At 52.0% G+C, this 17,710-nt stretch overlaps 4 protein-coding genes across 4 annotated transcripts; 1 reads left to right on the top strand and 3 right to left on the bottom strand.

Annotated features, from left to right (window-relative positions):
- Window positions 1–342: 342 nt before the first annotated feature.
- GT037_004454 (translin) lies at window positions 343–1,309 on the bottom strand (the record flags this gene model as incomplete). Its single annotated transcript, XM_038929501.1, has 3 exons — window positions 343–1,051; window positions 1,098–1,115; window positions 1,167–1,309. The coding sequence occupies 3 exons, from the start codon at window positions 1,307–1,309 to the stop codon at window positions 343–345; spliced, it is 870 nt and encodes a 289-aa protein (XP_038787773.1).
- A 294-nt stretch (window positions 1,310–1,603) lies between these two features.
- GT037_004453 (glycosyltransferase family 50 protein) lies at window positions 1,604–2,959 on the top strand (the record flags this gene model as incomplete). The annotated part of the gene is made up of 2 exons (XM_038929500.1): window positions 1,604–2,617; window positions 2,669–2,959. The coding sequence occupies 2 exons, from the start codon at window positions 1,604–1,606 to the stop codon at window positions 2,957–2,959; spliced, it is 1,305 nt and encodes a 434-aa protein (XP_038787772.1).
- A 109-nt stretch (window positions 2,960–3,068) lies between these two features.
- GT037_004452 (uncharacterized protein) lies at window positions 3,069–5,724 on the bottom strand (the record flags this gene model as incomplete). The annotated part of the gene is made up of 3 exons (XM_038929499.1): window positions 3,069–3,686; window positions 4,348–4,944; window positions 5,287–5,724. The coding sequence occupies 3 exons, from the start codon at window positions 5,722–5,724 to the stop codon at window positions 3,069–3,071; spliced, it is 1,653 nt and encodes a 550-aa protein (XP_038787771.1).
- A 1,131-nt stretch (window positions 5,725–6,855) lies between these two features.
- GT037_004451 (uncharacterized protein) lies at window positions 6,856–17,121 on the bottom strand (the record flags this gene model as incomplete). The annotated part of the gene is made up of 3 exons (XM_038929498.1): window positions 6,856–13,152; window positions 13,439–17,021; window positions 17,075–17,121. 3 exons carry the CDS (start codon window positions 17,119–17,121, stop codon window positions 6,856–6,858), a joined length of 9,927 nt encoding a protein of 3,308 aa, XP_038787770.1.
- Between the last annotated feature and the right edge of the window lie 589 nt (window positions 17,122–17,710).

Below are 17,710 nucleotides of genomic sequence, written 5' to 3'. Positions count from 1 at the left end.
AACCAAGGTTCCGGCTTGAGCAGGCCCAAGTGCGGGTTTGTGGTTGGGCGCCAGGTCAATTTACAGCTGTCGGCGCAGTGTTTCAAGGCGAGCGCATTATGTTTGCGCTCGTAGGTGGCGGCGCAAAAGCGAGTGCATGTGAGTCAGTCTTGGGCATGGCGCAGAAGACCATGGTCGTTGGTGTGACTGTCAAGGGTGGGCAAGTGAAGTTCGGGCCCGCATCACCGCACGATGATGAGGTGCTCACGCCAAGTGGGGTGCGCCACTCCCCCAGCCACACCATCTGAACAGGCAAACCAGTCTTGCATTTCATTTCATTCCAAAGACGATATCCTCCGGTACTCAGTAACTCTCAACCTCTCTGGCACTGCTCATGTCCGGCATCCAGCCCTTGGGGCGCTCGTTGCCACGCACAGTCAAACCGTATAGACCTTTCTCTACCTTGTCTACGCACTCGCGCATCACAGGCATCTTCTTTGTCTCTAATTCTGCTGCAAATTTGGATCCTCCTGGTGCGTCAAACATCTCGAGTTGCAGTCGAATCGCCCTCAGGTCGTCCAAGACAGTCCGTGGCTTCTGCGCCTCACTTGCAGCTGGTGCTTGCTCATCGATGTCCATCTTGTCGACAGCGTCATCCTGATTGTTGTCTTGCTTGAGCCTTTTGTTTGATTCTGTTTGTTGGCCAGATGGTAGCTTGCCACTAGTAGCCATGCTTGTAACGGAGAAGCGCATGAGCTCGCCAGTCATGTCGCAAACACCGAGAATGTAGTCTTCTGGCGTGAACGCGATTGGTCCAGCTTCACCACTCATGGCAGCAATGTGTGACTTGGCTTCATCGTACGAAATGAGCGATTGCGTTTCCAGGTAGTGCTGAAAGCTGAGCGCTTCCATGAACTCTTGGTTGCCGCCCGTGATGTTGTGCGAGTAGCGGTAGGCATTGAGACCTTGGAGATCGGCAGCAATGTTCTTGTATCGGTCTTCAATCGTCTCCCAGTATTCTGCATTCTTCTTGGTAACCCACGTTGGTACTGCTTGACCGACGGCGCGAACCCTTGTCAGGTCAGTATCTATTTGGTGAGGTCATTACGAAGACCTACCTCTGGAGAGTGAAGATACTGCCGTATTGTTAGTATTCTGCTAGAGAGCTTTCGATCATTGTTCTATACATCTTCTTGCTCGATGCGGTGATGTCACGCGACGCCTTGATGATTCTCTCTCGTCGATCATGGTGCTCGTCTAGCTCTGCACGGAAGCCTTCGAACATCGCCACGAAAGGTGACGAAGCTTGGTCTGGCTTCTCGTCCGCCATTTCTGCGTCTCTTGATCGTTTGAAGCCCATGGATCTGCGTTGATAGTGAGTGTATACATAATGTCAGACAGGCGCTGGGATTGTCCGCTAGTGCACGTCCTCACGTGGGCGCTATTTCGTTTACGGATTAGCCACTTTCGGCTGCCCTTTCTCTAAGGAAGCCAACCCTCCCTATTGCCCCGAATAACGTCAGATTCACCGTTCAGCATATCCGTTCGCGACCCTTTCTATCTCATACGCTCAGTTTCTGCATGTATTCTGAGTGTGCTGGGGGTCTACCACTCTAATGAAAGCATGGCTCTATCCTCCTTTTTCCACAGTCCACCATTGGTATTCACAACATCTGTTGTGCTAAGAGCCGTTTTCCTGATATACGGACTCTGGCAGGACGCCAATTCGCCTATGAAATATACCGACATCGATTACTATGTCTTCACCGATGCTGCTCGCTACATCTCGCGCGGCCAGTCCCCTTACGCACGAGACACGTATCGTTATACGCCTCTACTTGCATGGCTCATATATCCTACTGTATGGTCTGGAAAGTTCTGGTTCTCGTTTGGAAAGATCTTGTTTGCGGTCGGCGATGTGGCTACGGGATGGATGATGTTCCGCATCTTGAAAGAGTACAAGAAGATGAGCGATAAAAGAGCCTTGAAGTTCGCAAGCATCTGGTTGCTCAATCCAATGGTTGCGACTATCAGTACAAGAGGTAGCTCCGAAGGGCTGCTAGGGGTCTTCGTCACTGCGCTGTTATGGGCAGTGCTAGCAAAACAGAGACCGCTCGCTGGATTCTTGCTCGGGTTTGCAGTACATTTCAAAATTTATCCATTCATTTACGCAGCTTCTATCGTCTGGTTTCTCGATGATACTCAGATGGAGGCGGAAGGAACTGCTCAGGCGGAATCGGCGCCGTCGCTTTTCGGCCGGATGCGCAACTTTCTCAACCCTGCGAGAATATACCTTGCGCTCTACAGCCTCCTTACATTTGCGAGTCTGAACCTTCTCATGTACAGCATGTACGGGTGGCCGTTCCTTGAACACAGCTATCTCTACCATGTGACGCGTAGCGATCACCGCCACAACTTTTCGCCTTATAACACGCTTCTCTATCTAAAGTCCTCGCCAAACCCTACCAATGTGGGACCCGCAACACAGTCCTTCGGATTGGAACGTCTGGCGTTCCTTCCACAATTGCTCCTCAGCGCTGTATTTACGCCTTTGGTGCTAGCAAAGAAAGACCTCCCAAATACCATGTTAGCGCAGACCTTTGCATTCGTAACCTTCAACAAGGTCTGCACAAGCCAGGTAAGTACTGTATCGTTTCATCAGCCCTGCGTTGACGTTAATCTCTTCTAGTACTTTCTCTGGTACATGATGTTCCTCCCATACTATCTACCGGACTCGACCCTTCTCCAATCTTCGTCTATTGGCATTCCTGCGCTCGTCTTCTGGATCGTGGGCCAAGTTGCCTGGCTACAACAAGGCTTTCAGCTCGAGTTCAACGGCCATTCGACCTTTGTTCCAGGACTCTGGGTATCTAGCATAATTTTCTTTCTTGTCAATTCTGCGATCTTAGGTATCATTATCTATGACACCAAACAGAACAGACTGTTTGGAAATGTGGTGGTAGAGAAGAGAGCTTTATAGCAGGCTGTCAAAAATCACGATTCGCACGCCGTCATACATTAATAAGCTCACAGGAGGAGCTCTACTCTACAATCCAAATCTATCAGCATCTCTAACAGCGATACCTGCATTATGTTTGAAAGGGACATTCAGCCTTCTTTTCGCCTTGCAACACCCTGTCGTATTCTTCCTCTTCCGCAGCCTTTACCAATATAGAGACGCCTTTGCCTGCATTCCACTCGGCATCCACCAAGACCTTTGTCAGGCTGCAGTCCCAAAAACCTGACTTACAATACTGACTGTGGGGTTTCACCCACCTCCAGAGCAACTTGCACCCTTCGGGAACTAGGTCCCCGTTTTCATCTCCGAGGATCGTGATGCTAAGAATGTTCACTTCCACTCCATCGCCATTAGCGTTGCCGGCCTTTGAGTCCCGCAAACTGGCGACAAGCTTCGATGTCATCTCTCCATCTTGAGACGATATCTCTAGAGATTCAATCTGGCGTTGGAAGAAGTCTGCGAGGCCAAGTTCGGGAGCTGGAATGCACACAACGCCGAAATCCTCGCATGAATCGACAAGCTGGATTTGAGCGAGCTTAAGCGGCGTATGGAGCTGTATGTGAGAGCGTGAGGTGAATGACGACGGCTTCCAGTAACTGATAATAGTCGAGGAGTTGGACGTGGTAGGGATGGCTACGAAGAGAGTATAAGGGCGAAGCCTACGTAGATCTGGATTCAGATTCAGACCCTAAAAGGAGTCAGCGAAGCTTCTCATCGGTACCTCCTGAGATAGCGCGTGTAAATCTCACTAGACTCGGCGACTTTTGTTGCATTTTTGTCGGGTTTCTCTCGCGCCATAGGGCAGAGCAGTTTATCTAGGTAGGTTCTGTGACTTTAATGCCACTTGCGTGAACGAGTCCAAGGAAACTTCCCTCGCGTGCGTGCAAGTGAGATGATTGTTGGTCGTTTAAAACGCTTAGGGTAGTATGATGATGCTAAGTCTACGTTATTAGGCACAGCTCTTGAGGCACAGTAACCGTTGCAGGTATAGTGCCGGATAACCGGCGGGGTATAGACTCTCCCAAATATGCCTTATACCGATACTCACAACAGTAATACTCGTCCTGTATTCGGAAAAATACATTATTTATGTTCAGCTTAGTCTTGCGTATGCGCGAAAGGATCTGCAGCAGCAATACTCGTCTTACACTGAGAAGAACACACCGGTTATGTTCTTCTCAGTGTAAGGCGAGTATTGCTACTGCAGTTCCTATCAAGCATATTCAAGCCTTCAACCGTCTACACCACCCACGTTTACAACCTTATAGTCAGCCTTGCGACAGCCATGCACCACCTTGCCTCGTTCCCTCATCCTCTTCTTTGCACATTCTGCACACCCACCAAGGTACCAGTTCTTCCCGCCACAGATACGGCTGACTAGCTAGACCATAAGGATCGCGTCCCTCATGCCAACCCAGTCCGTGCTGAAACAACTGCCATTCTGCTTCCTTTGCCGATCTATGTATCTCGATTGTTGTCTTTTCTTCCGCCGCAGCTGCTGATCCGGTCTCAAAGACTGTGCTTTCCAAGGACTCGCGTGATAAGGAAAGATCTTCCTTGGCAGCCATTCCTTTGCTGTTTCTGCCGGTTTTAGGTTTACGCTTAGGAGCGACATTTGAAGTAGAAGACGGAATCACGGCAGCAGATCTCGTCTTTGAAGAGGATGTTGTAGTCATGGCATCAATCTGGTGAAGAGGTTCAGGATTGAGAGCCGTATCTGGTCCATCGTGTTCTTTGTTGAGATCGGATGCTGTCTTTGGCTTTTTGTTCGACCTGCGAGGCTCAGAAGTATTCCTCCTGACGGCGGTGTTGGCAATAGTGCTCCTGTTGATTGCTGTGAAGGACGATGGAGAGGAGGTTGCATGTAGACCGACCCCAGCTTGACGTATTGAACCCGGATCGTCTATAAGAGAAGCCAGGAGTTCGGTTACATCTCCCATAATATGCTACTATAGAGAACGAAAAAAAGCTTAGAATCCCGAGTGTACATTATATGAAAAAATTGACCTGTGCTAACGTTCGCAGTTTCCAGGATACGTAGTCGGCTAACCATGTTTCTAATGCGAACGAACCAAAAACCAGGATTACTTGCCCAATCAGCCATTTCCTGTTTGCAATGGTATATCAAGCATATTGCAGAACACCTCAACTGTAGTCTGGATTTTCGAAATGTCGGACTCAGAGGTTCGCATTTCATCTTCTAAAAGGGACTCAAAGCGTAGTCTAAGGACTACTTGACTATCATGACATGTCTCATATCACTGTTCTTCTCCGTCACATGCTCCCACCTCGACTTTGACATCCACGTTCTTCACCACTGTTATCTTCGCTTTCCTTCCTGCATTGTCTTCACCCATAGCCTCATCCTCAACCTTTGCAACTGTGACACTAGAAACAGGAACAACCCCCTCTCCATCATCCATCTCTTTGATTCCATACAGGATCTTTTGCAGAAGGCTACCTGGAGCCACCAATTCTCGCTTGTAAGAGAAGCGCTCTGGATCTGGGACGCCGTACAAAATGGCCTGGAGGACGCCTGTGTGCTTGGTATGAGTGGTGGAACTGCCATCAACAAGCGCAAACGTTGTGCCATCCTTGGGTTGCAGAAAAGAAGGAAGGAAATACGGCCATGGTTTGAAGATCGCTTCTACCTTCTTTGTCTCTTTCACAGCCTTCACGCCGTTCTCTGTCTCCGACGTCTTGAACCCCAGTAATGCTGTAGGCATATGTATGACCACGCTGGTTTGCACTGGGAGGAGAATCGGACGGAACGAACAAGGGTCAAAGGGTGAGTAAGTTGTCATCGAGCCAAATTCTTCTTCGAGTTCCTAGTCAAAGACTGTTTCCTTATCGAAGAGGTTTGAGAGAAGTGTACGGTGCGCGCACCGAGTAATGTGCTGACGTGCAGCGACTTTTGTAATTTTGCGAAACATCGTAGTACTGTAGTTGATGCCAAACCCGAGTCTCTTCTTTTAGGAATTTTCCACTTTTTGTCTTGTTGCAGTTCGGTTGTACGAAAATTGGTAGCACTTTGCAAATGACTTTAACGTCAGATGAGCAACATATGCAAGGACAAGAATAAGTATAAGGCTGCAGAAGAGTGGATAGAAGCTCTAGTCACCAAATACCTCCTGTAAATGATTACGTACAGCACTATTCGTGCACGAACGCAAGATTTGATGAACTCACAGTGCTTGATCACTGCTTACTTTCACCACACTAGACCCATCCATAGTATGGGAACCATGGGAACTTGAGGAACCAGACGGGACGATATATCACAACTTTCACACATTCGTTAGCGTAGGAAAATACCCGTGCAGAATCTGACGCAGTCCTCGCTGATATCTCAGCTTTTTAGGTGGGAGCCCACCACGATCCATGGTACCACGTGTATCGGTAAGACTCAGAGATTGCGCACCTCCATTCTGATAACCAAATAGCTCCCAGCCAATGGAAAAGAATTGGTGCCATATTGCTGAGTAAATCTTGCTCATGGTACAGCAAATTACATTACTAGATACGGGGCCATATGTACGAGACTGACACCGTTGTGCCCAACTTCAAATCAGCCTATGAGTTCGGCCACGATTAAACATCTAAACACAGTGACCGTACAATCATAGGAAAAATAAGACCGAAATTGTCCGAGTTGTACAGAAAGAAACGATTGGGGTATCCAAATTTGCTCAAAACGCGTAGATAGACCTAGATGCGATGATGTGGTGGTATACGCGAAAAGGAAAAACGAGACCCTATCGCTTCCAAGGAATTATGAATGGGGATCGTGACAGATAGTGGAAACTCGACTGAGACGATTGTAGAGGAAAGAAAAAGGGCGAATTAGGGCGTAGAACTCAGTCACCATCCCACATAGGCGGTACCCACTCCTGTCCAGGGTAGCTAGTCGCCTTCATAGTGGGTTCGTCATCCTCAACAGCAGGCAACTCAAATACCGGTCTGCTATAACTTCCGCGTCTCTCCCAGCCTGAAGGTCCCCCAGTAGTACTGCCACCAACGCTCCTTAGGCTGGGGACTTGTCCGCCACCAGATGCACTCCGTTCAAGCTCTCTGGCTCTTGCCCTTGCAGCCTCGCGCTCTAGCCTCTCACGCTCATGTCTTTCGCGCTGCTCTTGTTCGCGCTGGACGCGTTCCATGTGTGCGAGATTTTCTTGCTGTAGAAGCTGGCGACGCAGAGACTCGGCACCCATGTCCGGTGACGTGCGTTGGGGTGATGCAGCCATCGAGGCTGGTTGTGGGTGCTGCAGGATACCAATCGATGGTTGACGTGGTCGAGATCCTGGTTGTCGGCCGCGTGATTCATACTCCAGATTCGTCGTGATGTTAGGTGGCCGAAGCGCTTCTGGACGACTCTTGTTCATTCCGTCGTTGGGTACACCGAGACCATCGTATGACGGTGGAGCTTCATCTGGTACCTGCTCGTCATACTGTGGCACGACCCTTTGTGACGAACCATATCCATCATCTCGAGACGAGGGATGATGGAACTGTTGTCGTTGATTCTCGAATGAAAACGGTTGCGTACTGCCAAATCCAGGCCGCACGGGGCTGTGGGCGACCTTCGGGGGTGGAGGTGGCGGTAAACCGCTTGCGGTGGGGTTCACAGGACTACCTATTAGCGTCGGGTCAGGCGACATGGGGAGAGGGTACGCTGCGGGTGGTGGAGATTGTCCAGGACGTATCGGCGTGGGCTGTACAGGAGTTGCATCGCGATGGACCATGGGCTGCAGATCGTGACTAGACTGTGTAACCTGTGATTCTGGATCAGGTTGTGAAGAGTGCCGGGGTAGAAGTTCTCTGAAACCGCCGCCCTGTGATTGAGCATGTGAAGGCACAGTCACTGGTATCATCTGTTCCGGCGATGCACGAGGCGATGGTGAGCTAGCAGCTCTCTCAGCCTGTTGCTGTTGTTGAGCCGTGAAGCGCTCTTGCATGTATTGTCCCTGACGTGCTCGAACAATCTCTTGTTCAGTGGCGCCCTCTGGGAAGTTGAGGTGCCATGGGCGGTCTTGTTGATGTACCTCGGAGATACTACTCATCCTTGGCTTCTGGTAACGCTGCCCAACGAGAGGTGGAGAAGAATTAGGTAAGGCTGGTGAGTTTGAAATTGGCGATACTAGAGACATAGTGCTTGCATCTGAGTGTGATCGACCGTTGGGAGGAGCTGGAGACTGTGCAGATATTTGTGGCGATACCATTTGCATTCTAGGTTCCGAATCTTGACGATGAAATTGATTTGGTATGGGCTGCTGCTCCCGGTCAAGTGGGGATGTAAAAGCCCCATAAACAGGATTATACGCGGCTGGTATCGGAGGTGCGTCATATCTGGGCTCTTGCATAGGAGAAACAGGTGGTGGAGAAATAGGAACAGCTTCTTGAGAAGAGTGTTGAAGTCTGGGTTCGGACGCGTTATGGTAGGGAAGAGGTTGGGCATTGTTCGGCTGCCGTTGTTCCATGTGTTGGTCTTGCTGCTGTTGTAGGTGCAGTTGCTGGACTCGCGCATCGTCATTCAGCGACGACCGATCGTGTTCGTTGGTGAGTCTCCCTTGTTGCCGTAGTTGCTCGCGTTGTGCAAGCCAGGCCTGGTGAGCGAGTTGCTCTGGCGACGGGCCAGGATGTATTTGCCGTTCCGATTGCTGAGTATGACGAGGATCCCTATGAACACTTTGCCTTCCCGCAGACTGCTGCCTCTCCTGTTGTCGCTCAGCCTGCGATACCGGATAGGCTCCCGGTTGAGGTATCTGCTGCTGTTTATGCTGCTCTGCTTGTTGCCGCGCAGCTAAAGAAGCTGCGTAGGCTCCCTGTTCAGCTGAAGGCCGCTCAGCTTGGGGTTTGTAGTATCCACCAATAGGAGGACCCGAGCTTGGATGACGCATGTGGGGAACAGTGCTTTCAGACATTCGGCTTGACGATTGTGCTGCATTGCCAGCATTAGAAGCAAGAGGGTGGTGTGACTGCAGACTACTCTGTCGAGCTTGGTGTTCCATCGCTAGCTGCTTTGTCTTGAGGAATGCAGAGCCTTCTTCCGGACGCGTATTGGGCATCGATTTCCGTGCCGGCGGCATATTTTGCACCTGTTGATACTGTTGAGGTGTTCCTTGAGAATGCATATGTGGTGCTGGTTGAGATAACCCTAGCTTTGGACCCATGGGTGGCTCATTACGCACAGTATGTGGCGGCAGTTGTCCAGGAGGATAATATGCCAAACCAGACTGTTGTGGCTTATATGTTTGCTGTTGTTGAGGCAGCCATTGAGATGGTGGAGGTTGGACAGGAGGGACAGAGGAGCTCCGTTGGGCCTTCTGTGCCTTCTTTCCTTCTTTCGACAACTTGGACTTCGCAGCCGGCCCGTCGCCGCTCACACCACCTCGATTGAACAAAGCTCCAAATCCAGAAAACCTTTTCTTCTTTCCATTTTCTGGTGTTCCTGACTGGGTTACTTGGTACGACTGAGCTTGGGCTTGGGGCATGGACGGTGGTTGTAGAGGTGGAAAACCATTCGAGGCACCAGATGTCATGAGCACCCTTGCATCACGATGCAAGTCGGTCGAAGGTACCACTAATGGGGTTTGGATGAACTGCGGTTGCTGACCCATACTTGGGCGGTTTGGTGGCACGAAAGACCTGGGCTGTTCAGCAGGTCTCTCTTTGGACGCTTCTCTAGGTCGTGTGAATCTATCCATTACAGACTGAACCGGAGCACTATAGCTGGGGTTGGGTGGAAGGGGCTTGGAATCCGAAAGCATGATGGTGTTGCTAGTGCTCGGCGGGTGCTGAGAATTTGCTTGGGTTTTCCCGCCAAGGCTCTTAAACATGGATGAAAGTCTGGGTTTCGATGGCTTCTCTTGTTGTCTTGGTACTTGTTCGGCAGACGGATGTGAACGAGTAGTAGGTGGTCTGAACTCTGCATCTTGATGTCGAGGGTATTGTGCTTGCCTTTGCATCATCTGCTGATGATGTTCAAACTGGTTCCTTGGTACACTGCCCTGCGTATGCGCCTGAATCTCACGGGATCCCACTTGTGCCTGCGGGTAATTCGGAGCATCCTGCGAAACTGGTTGACCGGGAATCATCGGTCTCCTTTGCGGCTCATGCAACACATGGTCTGAGGTTTGATTGGTCGGTGGTGGTTGGTAACTGACATTAGGATTCTCAGAGAGCACCTGCTGAGAAACGGATTCGCCCGAGGGTCGCCAGGAGTCAATAGCTGGCTGAATCGTCTTACTTCCAGGATTGATTGACTTGACAGCGTGGAAAATGTTTTTCGACGGGCTTGGTCCTGGAGCAGGCACTGGTTGGTGCCGCGATGTGATTTGATCTGGTGGCGGAGCCATGCTTGCTGGCGGGTTCATCGAGTACACTGTCTCCATATTTCGTGATTGTTGTGGTTGATGTCGGTGCTGCTCAGGAGCTGGTAGCTCCTGCATTGCGTTCGAGGCTGCGGCCTGGTTGATCTGGTCTTGAGGTTTACCATCCTGGTCTTCAGGCCCTGAAACGAAACTCATTGGCCTTTCAAAACTATATCTTGGATGCTCTCCATCATGGGATGCTGGTGCACTCCCAATGTCGGAGGTTGAAGATCTTGATGGCTGTGGTCGTGGCGTTGTTCCTGGTACTTGGAGATCTGCAAGCCGCAAGGGCCGGCCACTCTTGTCTTGCACATCCTTGACAACTCCGTTGTGATCTGCATAAAGATCGAAGTCATCATCTCTGCCATTCGCTGTATGATCGCCATATGACGTTAGAACTTCCTCAGGGATCTGTGGTGGAGCCGCCGAAGGCTTCATGGTAGAGTCTGGTTGCATTCGACGGATGGTAGACGGGGTAGATCTTCCAGTAGATGTCTGTGAATATGGATTGTTGCCGTCGTCTGAGACCATGGCAGATATTTGCGAGAGCATGGACCTTGACCGCTCTGGAGCTGTTGTAGCATTGTTCGAGACCTGCAGTTGATGTGCTTGGTGTTTGAAGTCTGGAAAGTTACCCTGGCCACGGAAGTAGCCATCTGGCATTGTGGGATGAGAAATCTCGTCGTGCGATTCTTCAGCCTTGGGTGTCTCGGAGCCATTCTGGGTGATGCGCGGAACCTGCGCAACGGGCGTTACCCGGTCGCTTTCATCTCTCATCTTATCAGAATCGTCTGTGTCAGCGCGCGGTTCAATCGTGGAGTGTCTGTGGTCCCATGATGTATCGACCAGATCAGATGCGGGATATCCTTCAACGGCGTTGACGCCCCGAGAAGGCGGCGTAGAGACGCGGCGCGTCGAGGTGTCGCTGTCAGCAGTTGCAGCATTGGCCCCCGCAAGGGTGTCGCTAAGCGAAGTCTCCCCATGCCCTCGTATTTGTTGCTGGGCTGGGGCTGCAATCTCGCCAATGGTTTCTGGTGGACTCCTTGCGTTCTCGCCGGGTTCCTCTGCAGATGTCGCTGCACAGGCTTGCGCGCGTTCGTCTGCATCCCCGAGACCCCGAGTGTTCGTGTCGGGCAGCTGCAAATCACTCTTGGCAAACCAGACGGGGCTGAAAGCACGCTCTGCATCTGTCTTCTCAATTCTTGACGCAGTTTGATCATCTTTGTCATCGACGAGTGTATCTGATGCAGGTGTTGCATCGCGCGCAATAATTACCTCGGCCTCCGATGAGGGAATCCGTCTGACTCTACTAGTACGAAAGGTATCATCAAGAAGACCAAGAGTAGGTGATTCAACATCGGAGGCGCGATCTCTATACCCAATTTGTCGCTCTGCGCTGGAAATCTCGTTGATCCTGTGATGAGGCAAAACAGGTGAGCTCCTACGAGTAGACGTGTTGTATTCAAGCTCAACCGACGGATGGTTTGCAAGACTTTGAGGGTTTTCTTGAGAGGCTGGGGCGCCAACGGTATCTGCAGATGGTCGTTCAGTTGCAACGACAGCGTCTGGTTGCTGTGGAACCAGAACAAAAGGCGTATTCTCGTACTTGATAATTCCAGCTCCATGGGTATCTTCGTCATCCTTGACACCCATTGCTTTGTCATTAATGTTTGACACAGCACCAGGAGACGGCCCAACAGGGGGTAGCACAGGACTGATACTATCGGGCTTTTGCTTCGTTTCCAGCATTGGTAAGACAACCAACCCCCTTCCACGAACGGGCTCCTTATCACTATCCTCATCGCTTACATCCATGTGCTTGTTGCTATACTTGAATGACTGCTGTAGATCAAGTTGCGAAGACACTGGTAGTGGATCATGGTTTAATTGCGGTGGTTGATCGTCATCATCCATGTCGTCATGCTCAACCCTCTTCGACGCTTCATCACTGAAGTCAAATTGGAAGCCATCACGTCGAAGATCACCAGATTCTGCTGTGGGCAGATCCGGTTGGAAAGATCCCTCTGGAGCACGCAGCAACATCTTATAATCATCAGCTCTTTCTTGAGCACTGGATGGGGGGTCGTCCTCTGCGAATACTGGGCGATACTCTTTATTCGGATTTATTGTAATTGCTGCAGGCATGGAGTGCCTGTTGGGCACGATCGGAGGCGTTGAGTGTCGAATAACGGACTGCAGCATCCGATGACTCGCACTATCCTGACTGGACCTGCGTCGATAGTGCTTGGTAGCAACTTCGCTTGGAATAGGAGGGACAGGAGGGACATGGTCCGCTGTGTCTCTGTCCGGATTCGAAAAAGCACTCTTTGCTGGAGAGGGCAATATGCCTAACCGCGGTTGTGAGGAGCTTCGACGTGGCGGCGTAGTACTAAAGTACTCGTTAAGTGCAGTGGGCGGGGTGCCGACCCAAGAGTCTGGTGCATGGAAAGAATGCGGTCGACGTTCGCCCATCAAATAGTGATGGAGCTCACGGGGAGGCGAAGTCTTGAGTGTCGAGCTAAAGACCGATGGGATATCTTTCGGTAAAGCTACACTATTCGGTCTGCTTCTCGAGCGACTAGCACGGCGAAATTGTGACGAGAATGAGAACCGACGCTTTTTCTTTTCTTCGTTTGGGGTTTCCTCACTCTTTTCCTTTTCCTTCTCTGTTTTGGAACGTATCAAATTCAGTCCTGTCGATGCTCTTGATCTTCTTGTCACAAGTTCGGGTTCTTCGGAGGCTTCGCGGGAAGAAGGCGCGGAGTCGGCCCGGGCATGAGAAGTCTGATTCACGCATCACATCAGCAAAAAAAACGCTACTGTAAAGAAGCCGAGCCGACCTGGATTCAGACTTGAGATCACGTTCAGATGATTATGGGGCTACAGGCGAGGACTACGGTCGTCAATGGAAAAAGAACGAAAACGCCCAAAACAAGGTCATAAACGCCGCATTCGATGTCCATACGATTCCATCCAATCACCCACCGTAGTCCATGGGCCAAAAGAAAAGGTTGTCTTGGCGTCGTCGCATGCTGTGTAAAGAAATGGATAGAAGAGATCATTTGTCTACCTTTTCGCGGCCGAAGCGACTCTTGCCCTTCGCAAACAATCCTTTAGCACTAGTCATGCCCTTCCCGCCTAATACGTTGGCGGTATGAAGCAGGTCCTTGCCTTTGAGCTGCATCTGCTGATTTGCTATTCGTCCACCGAATCCTGAGCTAGCGGGTGCAACAGTGGTGGGGGAGCTTGAGGTCGCAGGGACTGGCACGCTAGCATTGTTATGCTGTTCAGTGCTCACATCGTGGCTGCTTGATCCTCCAAGCTTGCCAAATAGGGCCAGAGAACCAGTATGCCTATGACGTACCGAGCTTGTAGGGGCTCGCTGTACTGGGTAGCTCTGAATGGCAAGATCAGGATTCGCTTCGAGCGCAGAGTGTAACCAGTCATTAAGACCATGATCATACTTCGCCCAGTACTCTCGCGTTCCATTGTAGGCATCGATTCGCTCAGCAGCTGTAGCCAGTGTTGCAATCTCTCGAGCGCCCAGAGGCTTGTCTGTGGTTGGCGACATGGGTGAAGCATTCTGCACGACAATGGGCGCTGGAGGATCCCTAACGGGTGGCAGAACGGTTGGATGTTCCGTGGGCTGCTCGATTTGTTGTTTTTCACTCAAGTCTGGCTCTTTGAGTATCGGCGATGGTTCATGATCCGCACTGAACCGTGGAGGGAGATCTACAGCTTCTGGATTGAGCTCCGTGTTAACAACATGAAGTCCCGGCGAGCGTGTGTCCTCTCGAGTAGGGCTAGTGATTGGGCTGGTAAGTGAGCGTGCATGATCAACGGGTGTTGAAGGGGGTTGTGGTGTCATATCAGTATGACTAATAGAATCTGGTTTAGTGACCGTGACAGTGTGATCTGGGCCGAAGTATGAGTCGGGAAGAGGTTCAGACGACTCTTGGCGTTCCTGAGCTGCAACTTGCTCGACTGGGGAGGATACTACGGCTGCTGTTGATGCTTCTGTAGGGTTTGCTACGAGCACATCCTGCGCTTCCTCTTCTGGTGTTTGCAGTTGCGAGTTGCTTGCCTCCCAGCTGAATCGATTGAGTATCACCGGTTTTGTCGGCTCCTCAGACTGCGGTAGAAAAGATACTGTCTTTCCCGACGGCTGGTCTTGAGAGTGTTGTGCAGTCTCGTGCGAAGACCGACGAGAAGCGCGGTCTTCTTCCGCCCAGTAGGTGTCATACTCACTTGGCAGTATAGAGCTGGCACGATTGGCGCCGGGGCTAACGGGCGCAAGCGAGGCTCGATTGGCTTCACTAGCTGGTGACGTTGGAGCTTTGAACGGACTAAGGCTTGCGACAATCTCTTTGCGCAAACGGTCGCTTTCTTGGTCTTCAGCTGACGGATCAGTACTCAATTGGGGGTCAAGACTTGGTCGCTTGAACTGGCTCTCGAAAGGCTGTGAGGATCGGTCTTTCAGAGGTGCTGGTGGCGGGAATTCTGACTCTGGTGTATCCTTTGCAGGGGGAGTTGGTGGTGCACTTGAGTTGCTAGTGATCGTACGATCCAACTGAAGGGGTCTCGGGAGGTAAACGTTGCCGTGGTCGGTACGACGTTCCTGCTGCTGTTGGTTTTCGGATGAATTATCATCAGCTCCCAGGGTTGTGCGTATAGAATTGACCATGGCGGCTCCAGCATCTCTCAGTGCAGCAATCGGATCGGACGTGTCCGTTCCCGCTGCAGATACGCCAGCGACTGGGTGCTTGGGCGTTGTTGGCGTGAGGTCAGTTTTATTGAGTGAGTTTGAGCCACTGGTGTCGAGGCTCAATCCACGATCTTGCTCACCGTGATCTGAGGGTGTCATAGCCGTGGTTGCGTACGATTCCCATTGGCCTGGGAGATGAGGGCGGAATTCTTTGACAGGACTGCTGTGTCTCGAATGAGTAGTCTTCGTTGGAGATCCCGCACGTGAGTTGTCATTGCTCCGTTCCCATGACTGAATACTGTTCCTTGAGCGATTGGACTGTGTGGAGCCACGTCTTGACGAAGCTACCTCTCCAAATTTACCAGCCAACGCTTGCACACGGCCTTTGCTTGGAGACTCGGAGCGATCGCGCGGCAAAACATCGTCGACAGGGCTTTGCGCATTATGCGACTCCAGGAAGGTGTCTCGCGACCGAAGCTCTGCTGCACCGAGTTCGGACGCACCATTGTCTGGCCCGGTTCTTGCGGCAGTGGCGATGTCTGCTTCGCGAGTAGCATAGGCAGAAAATGGACCTTGGAGACCGCCTTCCATCGCGTCGGGCGCCTCGTTGCTCTCCGTTGTAACAAGAGCGGATTCTGGTTCGGGCACGTCCCTGCTCGGTGCTAAGACAGGCGAACGAGCAGGACTGTCACCACGTGTGGGCGTAGCAAGGCCGCTGCGCGGTATGGAAGAGTTGGAGAAGTTGCGATTGTGACCTGGCGAGGGTTTCCGTGGAACGTGGTGCATTGGCTCGATAACATTGGCGGATGTTGGCTGGGTGATGGGCGTTGTAGTTTCACTAGGTTCTTCTGCAATAGCGGGTGTACTACCTTCGGCCTGGTTACGGTTCCTCAGTGCAGACGCTGCAGAGCTGGGTACGCGGCTCATAATTGGACTGATCCCCGACGTACTCCCAGTATTGCTTCTCAACAGGTCCGAACTCGAATCGTTGTCGTTTGATATGGGTGTTGGCGGAACCGAGCGGTTTTCATCAGCGCGAGTGAAGGCTTGGTCGACGACGGACCGTAGGCCCTGGTCATCCTGGGGTGACACAAGAGACTGGTCTTGGTGGAATGGCGGTTTGTTCTGGTGTGGGGCTGCTGCATCGTAGCCAGGCAGATAGTACTCGCTCTTGCGCTCGGCAACAGTTTCCATGGGCCGCAGCGATCTTCCACCTTCTGTAGGAGAGGTGATGTTGTCTCGTGTTGGGGAAGATAGGGAGTCCAGACTTGGTCGCGACGATTCTAGTGAGGCACGTTGGCGCTCCTCCTCATGCCGCTTGTAGATGTCCGCTGGCCTGATGAAGGGCAGCGGCTTGTCGGATTGACTGCCCTGACGGGATCGCGGGGAAGTCGGCGCTGGCATGTCTCCCTGACCTATGCTGCTCTTGCGAGGAGGGAACTGGGTGTTGATGGGTGGAGTGAAATCAGCAGGGACTTGTGATATGCGTGTCTGAAGGGGCGGGGGCATGGCAGAAGGGCTGAAGTCGCCCCTCTCTCCTGTGTCGTAGCCCTGACCATAGCCACCAACATTTGTCTGTATCCGTGGCTCTTGATGCTGTTGGCCGTAATTGTGCTGGGGGTGTGGTATCGTCGAGGAGAAGGCACGTTGTTCTTCTCCGTGCTCGAATGAATTCCTCCGGCCTTTTGGGAGAGGCGCCTGCTGCGAAGGGTCGGTGAAGCTGCGCGACGGCTGCTCTAGACGCTGGGCATAGTATCGCTGCGCCGGCGCTTGTGACTGTTGCGGCTCCTGGTTAACGCCGTATTCGTCGTACTCGTCATAGTCGCCCCAGTCATCGCCATCATAGGCGTTCTTCTTCGCCTGCACCCATTTCTTTGTTTTGGCACGGTTGACGTTGGTCTTGAATGACACGGGCTGGCCTGCGGAGAAGGGCGACGCGCTCCGGTCGCTAGCACGAGTCAGTCTATGAATGCATACTGCATGTGTACAGTTGCCACCTACAGTGGTGACCTGGCTTCTTCCGCCTGGAAGCGGAAGGGGCCGGACATGCTGGAGTGGTATCAAAGTCGGGGTATAGGATATGCACACCACTCTAGCTCTACTAGGGCGGAGCCCAAAGCCAGCTATATCCTACAGCGCATGCAATCCAGGGAGGTGAAAGGGTGTCTACTGAGACAGACACTGCGACAAAGGTGCTGGCTGGGTGGTGCGCGATTGCAGCACTGAGGGGGTGGTTGACAGCCGGAGCGATGGTGATAGACAGCGTGGCTGGAGCAAGGCGGGAGGGACTGGCTGCGGGTTCGACCAAGCTTCCGGGATAACGTCACCTGCTGCGCGTGCTGAAGGCCCGACCTGAAGTGAGACCAAGAATCGCCCACCCACGGTAGAGTTGAAATGAGCAGAGGGAGGAAGAGTGACCGCAGTGAAGCTGCAGTCCATCAATTTCGTCACAGCACCAATTCTCCGCGCGGCTTGACGGCTCTACGGCTCAAAGGCCAGTGCCACTATCGGATTGCAGCCCCGTCAGGTGTGGCGCAGACGACAGCCCTAAATTGGGACGTGACATGGGCCACGTTCCCCAATTCACCCCAGCCCGCGCTTCAACCCTCAACATATTCCACCTTTTGCTTCTCGACC

The sequence above is a fragment of the Alternaria burnsii genome (assembly GCF_013036055.1).
Source record: "Alternaria burnsii strain CBS107.38 chromosome Unknown 698, whole genome shotgun sequence".
Classification (NCBI taxonomy): Eukaryota; Fungi; Ascomycota; class Dothideomycetes; order Pleosporales; family Pleosporaceae; genus Alternaria; species Alternaria burnsii.
This window is presented reverse-complemented; position numbering and strand designations above follow the sequence as displayed.